This window comes from Atta colombica, unplaced genomic scaffold (genome assembly GCF_001594045.1).
Source record: "Atta colombica isolate Treedump-2 unplaced genomic scaffold, Acol1.0 scaffold12, whole genome shotgun sequence".
In the NCBI taxonomy this organism is placed as follows: domain Eukaryota; kingdom Metazoa; phylum Arthropoda; class Insecta; order Hymenoptera; family Formicidae; genus Atta; species Atta colombica.
Window position 1 is genome coordinate 4,561,296 of NW_017259206.1, and position 6,380 is coordinate 4,567,675.

General features: G+C 25.5%; 1 protein-coding gene across 1 annotated transcript in view; it reads left to right on the forward strand.

Moving 5' to 3' along the window:
- The first annotated feature begins 737 nt into the window (after positions 1–737).
- The window catches only part of LOC108694233, an 8,295-nt gene continuing 2,652 nt past the window's right edge, over positions 738–6,380 (forward strand). Inside the window, 8 exon segments of the mRNA XM_018203597.1 lie at positions 738–811; positions 1,047–1,289; positions 1,998–2,116; positions 3,007–3,126; positions 3,454–3,603; positions 3,672–3,734; positions 4,525–4,626; positions 4,629–4,664. Coding sequence (XP_018059086.1) covers positions 738–811; positions 1,047–1,289; positions 1,998–2,116; positions 3,007–3,126; positions 3,454–3,603; positions 3,672–3,734; positions 4,525–4,626; positions 4,629–4,664 — 907 coding nt within the window.

Genomic DNA, 6,380 nt, shown 5'->3' on the forward strand with positions numbered 1-6,380 from the left:
AACTAGCCGCGTGTGAGAAAGAAGGGAAAGACGCACTAACGACGCTCCGACACTACCGACGTGAAGGTCGCGAACGAACTGACTGAAGCAAGCGCCGAGTCACCACCGAGCGCCGCGCGGTCACCCCCACCCCTCTCATATTCAAGCGACGAGCGTTATACTTCCAATACGGTTACGCCTCAGACTTGAGACACGCACAAAGGATATTAATTTTTTTATGTCTATACCGAAGTATATCAATTAATTCTTAATTTAATCTGCAAGGTTCACGAAACATTGACATTCCAAGAATGAATCTGGTGAACACGGAGAAAATTCGCGAAACATATAATCTTTATAGAAAGCATTCGTGGAAACCTCAAGATAATTCTTAATTTTTTATGAACGACGCAATATAATAATATAAGAATTTTATTTATTTATTTTTACACTAAATATTTAACACGCAATTGCGTTTAATGAAAAATTTTAAAAATACAGATTTTAAAAACAAAGATATCTTTCACTGTTCTTTGTACCGGTCGAAACATATAAATTACAACATTAAATTTATGTAGATTTATGTATACAACGCTTATTCTTCTATATTATTCTTTTTATTTAGATTCTTTTCTTATATTTATTAAATACTTTTCACGTATGTTCCTTCATAACTTTGCATCCCTTCTCGAATCAGTAGTCACAACAGTATAAGTAATGTAATGCGCAGTCTATAACATATTTGCGCGTGTTTGATCATGGAAAGCATATGTATTTGTGTTCAATTGTGCGTCTTCGTGGCATTCGTCGCCGCTATTGTCGTAGCTAATCGAAATAAATCGTAAAGAAAAATCAATATCTCATTTTCTATCATTTAAGTAATTATGTTTTAACTACTTTTAGAACATAATATACGTACTTCCATATGAAATTAGCCAAATATTACGTTGACTGATAATAGTCAGTAATAGAAAATTAGTAATAGAAAAATTAGAAAACCTACGTGATTCGAATTAATTTCACTTGTTTATAATTGTTAAAACTTTTTGATGTTTTCTTTTTCGTAAAGACATATTTGAATGCCCGGGTCCATTAACGTATTACAAAGATCTCGGATGCACGCCAATATATGACAACAAGGAGGACAATTGCCCGAAAAGTTTCAACTGTAACCATATCAAACAAAGATCCAGGAACAAGTGTTATATTAACGGTCATATATATAATTCCAACCAACTTCTTAACCCTATAGATTCAAACTTTTGCGATACCTCATGTATTTGCAGAGTCTTATTGGTCCAGAATCAAATGTAAGTATGATATCTAAATAAATAAATAAAATTATTTCACCGTAAAACAGATGGATTATTTTTAATAATTAATAGTGTGTATGTGTGTGTGTGTGTGTGTGTGTGTGTGTGTATATATATATATATATAAAATCTAGCAAAATTAGTCCATATATTATGAATAAATTATATGAAGATAAAATAGCTAAAGAAAATAATAACAATACACACACATGCACATATATCACGGTTTAAAATTTATTGCCATAAAAAAGCTAAATTTTATATTTAGAGAACATTTATATTTTGCAACACATTATACAATTATATATATTTTTGTAAAATCTTTATATAAATAACTTATTAATAATAATTTTTTGAAAAAGTATTGCTATGCTTTCATATTTCAAACGAGATGATGTTATTTAATTAAAATTACTTGTTATCATATTACGCATTTCATATTTAATTTGTCTTTATTTGTTCTTTGACGGATTTTTAATTATCGATCAATTACACATCACTTATTTACATTGCAGAATATCTAAATTTTTCATCTGTAAACCATCATTTTACAATGCAAAGTTTATAAAAAAAAACGTATTTGATATAAAAAAAATGTATTTAATCTCACGTAAAAATATTAAATATTTAATCAATTACAGCTAATTTATAAAAAATATAAAGATCATTGAAATCTTTTGATTAAACTCCAATTTTTCCATATAGTGCTGCGTTTCAGTGTTTAAACTATTCGGTATATTCCTAATATACGGAAATAGAGGTAAAAGATGGTTGCTATTTACGACAAAACTCAATATATTGCAAAAATCCGAAACAAATTTGTCGTAAGTACATTCTTAATTAAAAAGCATATACATGTATATACTTATGTATGTACTATATTATGTATTCTATATATTCACAACACTTGATGGGTAATTATTAGGTGTGGGAAAAAATTCGTGGCATTTTTCCCATTAGATTAAAAAAACGTCACAAACTTTTTCCCATACCTAATATTATAATATGAAAATTATTTTCATTAAAATTCAAGAAAGTATATATAATATACAGTGAAAGCAAAAGTATTCGGTATTACAAGGAAATTTTTTATAAAAGTTTTATTTATAGAAAATAAACATTAATTAGCAATTTTATACAATGAATACATTCTGTTCTAACATACATAAATGAGCTTTGCATATATATTTCTGATATTATAAGCTAAATTTCTCGACTGTACGAATACTTTTTGAGCATCTAAACAATAGAATTTTTAATTTTCGCTTACTTTTCAGATGATATATTTTCTATAATTAATACACATCTTTTTAATATATATAATTTTAAGAAACGTACAGTCTATTTTATATTTTATGAATAAATTGTTAATTACCCAGCAAGAAATGATCATCAATTAAATGTCGAATCGACATTAAATTGATGTTGAAATCATCTTATCGATATCAATTCAATGATTCATTTCTCGCTGGATAATATTTAATTTTAAAAAATAAAAATTTTTAAAAAAATATTTTCTCTGTACGAACACTTTTTGTATTCATCGTATATAATAAACTTATAACACAATTATACATTTATTATTGTTATAAAAATTTGATTCAAGTTAGTTACTTCAGACATATAGGTCAGACATATAAATACACACATGAATTAAATAAAATTATAGAATGTATAATCATAAAGTATAAGTAATGCTTCTTAAATGTTTTAGCTGCAAGAATGGAAGAGATACCTGTTTGTAATGTAAATGGTCATATATACCTTGATGATGAATCTTTCAAAGTGGATGAAGAATCTGATTTGATTTGCACCTGCCAACCAGGGTACAAAGGTAATATTAATTATTATCATATAATAAATTTACATTGTTTTTAACATTTCGGTGCCATTGTCTCTATAGAGATTGTTTTACTTCATACTGAAATCTTCTTATTAATAAAAATATATTTGTTTGTTATTCTTAATATTTGATATTTCGATTGAAAAAAATATATGTTTTGTTATGTGTTCATTTTTACGCGATATTTTCATACTTATGTAATAAATAAATAATGGTAAAAAGTGACACTGAACAGTTAAATTATATAATTCTAAATTATATAATTCAAAGATGTAATATACATAATACCTATTAGAATTGGGAATTTTCTAATTTTAGGTGAAACTGTTCCACCTTTCTGTATCAAACCTAATTGTTCCCCATGTCTTCACCCTGCATTCAGTCACGATGATTATTTTCGTCGAAATTGTGCTCCAGTTTTCAATGATTACGCAGAAAAAAACACGTGTTATATGACGATGTTATGTCGTAAATTTATAATTTGAATGATGTACACATTTCATCGTTATTCTCATAACTTTTGTTGAATTTTTTAGAGGCTCCTGATGACATTGTCATTCCTAGACGACTACCTTTTATAATGGATGACAATTATACTAGTATGTTTCATATTTATTTTTAAATGTAAATTTATTTTATAATATTCTATATGCATTTGCGGAATATTACGTTGATAAAAAAAATATTTCTATTATATTTGTTAAGAAATTTAGAATATATATACATTCGCATGATAGAAGTGTACAATTTGTTATATACATTTTAATTATTCTTTTAAAATGTTAATACAATATTTTCTTTATTATTTTACATCACATTCTTTCAAAAAGTAATCACTCGAATCGTTTCAATTCAATTCGAATTCTAAAGTGCTTAGAAAATTGGAGCATTATATAGTATGAAAAATAAAATTAATACTAGAGTACTTTAATAAAGCTGAAGAAGTTAATTTTTTGTCTTGTTAATATGTTTAAATTTATTAATTATTAATATTTCATTAATTTTATGGATCGCAATATTAAGAAAAAAATTTATATTTCACGATAGATTTGGTAATCATATAAATATGTAAGATATATAAAATAAGATATTGGCACATATTTGAACGGTCAGATACTAATTAAATATGATACTAATTACACAACCGTATTGAATCGCGTCAAATAGGAAGTAACTATGCAAAATCAATTTCTGTAATACGTCAATTATTATGATAAAATAACTAATTACAAAATACAACTCATTTCATTGCGCATCCAATTTACTGAATACAAGAATGTGCTATATAAAATAATTGACCGTACTATTAATATTTATCATATTCTAAAAAATATATTTAAATATGATTAAAAAAAAATAGGATTATTTATTTGATATTCCTTTTTTCAGATATGTGCATATTTGGTAATTTGCTATTGCAAATTGGAGACAAACTACAGCCATCTCCAGATTACATCATCGATTGTATTAATTGCATTTGCGAAGTATCACCTTATTAACTTGTGTATATATACCGAAAAATAATTGTAGTAGTAAGATTTTTTATTTCTAAACGTTGAAGGACATTATAATATATTATAGATTATTATTTTTGCTATAAGATGCAAAATCTTGTTGTTTAAGATGCAAAAACTTAAAGATTTATGAAAATCTTAAATTGTAATAAATTAAATTGTAATAAAAATTTATATTTACAAGGAAAGACACATTACTTATTAATTATTAATATCCATTGCTCAATTAATGTAATAAAATATCTTCTATCTGTAATAAATTATCAAAAGAAACTGTATACGGCGACAAATTCTAAGTTATACCTTCAGAGTTGTGCCTTCATATCGTTGAAAATATAAGTACTAGTGAATATTCCTTATATAATAAGAATATATATTACTTTATCGAGAAATAATCTTCAGTTTGCAACAATTCAAGATCATACTAACTGTTTCTAGTAATCGCATTATATTACCATTAAGTATAGCTTATCCGAAAGTATGTCTCGTACAAAGATTATTCCACATGACTAATGTATGTATATGCGTTTTACGCATGAAGATAATATCAATTGTGCGGTTAGCTATATAACAATTATCTCCTATAGTTATATCTTGTATGTAATTATTATTGTAATTATCCTATATAAATGCATCATACATATATATCTATCAATTTTAAAAAAAAATTAACTAATCAATTAATAAGCTCTTACAAAATATTAATTTATATTGCAAGTTCGCGAAAAAATTTGCGCGTGTTCTATTAACATAGAAAACAAGTAACGTTTTATAACTTATAACGATAACTGAAATCTAAAACTAATTCTAATATGATAATAATAGTATTGTAGTTATATATAAAATTATCTTTAAAATAAAAATAAGAAATTTTTAAATATGTGTACAGAAAAATATAATTTATAATACGGAAGAGTCCCTCTTTCATTTAAGTGTGTATCTTTATTCGGAAAGAAAAACGATGCATCATCTCTTAGATGAATTACTCTGAACAAGCTTCAAAACGTCTATAAAACATTAATAGAGGCATCGAAATTAATTAATTTTTCATGAATGATGTATCATATCATGACTAATGCAAGAATTTTGTTATGATTACCTATTCAACATATAATTGCGCATATAAAGAAAGATTTAAAAAGTACAAATTTTGAAATATCTTTCTAATTTTCATTATATTAGTCAAAACATGAGTATAACTACAAATTAAATATTTATAAATAATATATGACCTATTTTGTATTACTTTTTTTATTTATACTTATATTATTTATATTTATAATTTCTTATGTTATATTTATTTTCTTACATATGTTCCTTTTGTCTTCGCATCTCTTTCTATCGGTTGTCACAATAGTCTAACAAAAAAATCAAGAAGTTTATTTTTGATTTTTTTTGTGAAGATTATCCTGAAATACCCAAGTCTATTGACATATTAAAATAATACATTATATAAAATAATACATTAGCATCCTCCGGTCTAAGGATCTCGTTGAGGTCATATTCATGGCTTTGACTTTTCATACTTACTTTTCATACTTAATCGCGCGCATCTTCAATGTTAAAAATCTCAACTTCCTTGGTCGAATAAATATAAAGTCTGTAATCAAAAATCATGTACTGTTGGGTCATCACAAATCGATTAATTTTGAAGGAGAAATTCCATTCGAGTTATTCCTCGTTAGAAAATTTATTAATATGTGAACACGGTTCTTTATATATATATATATA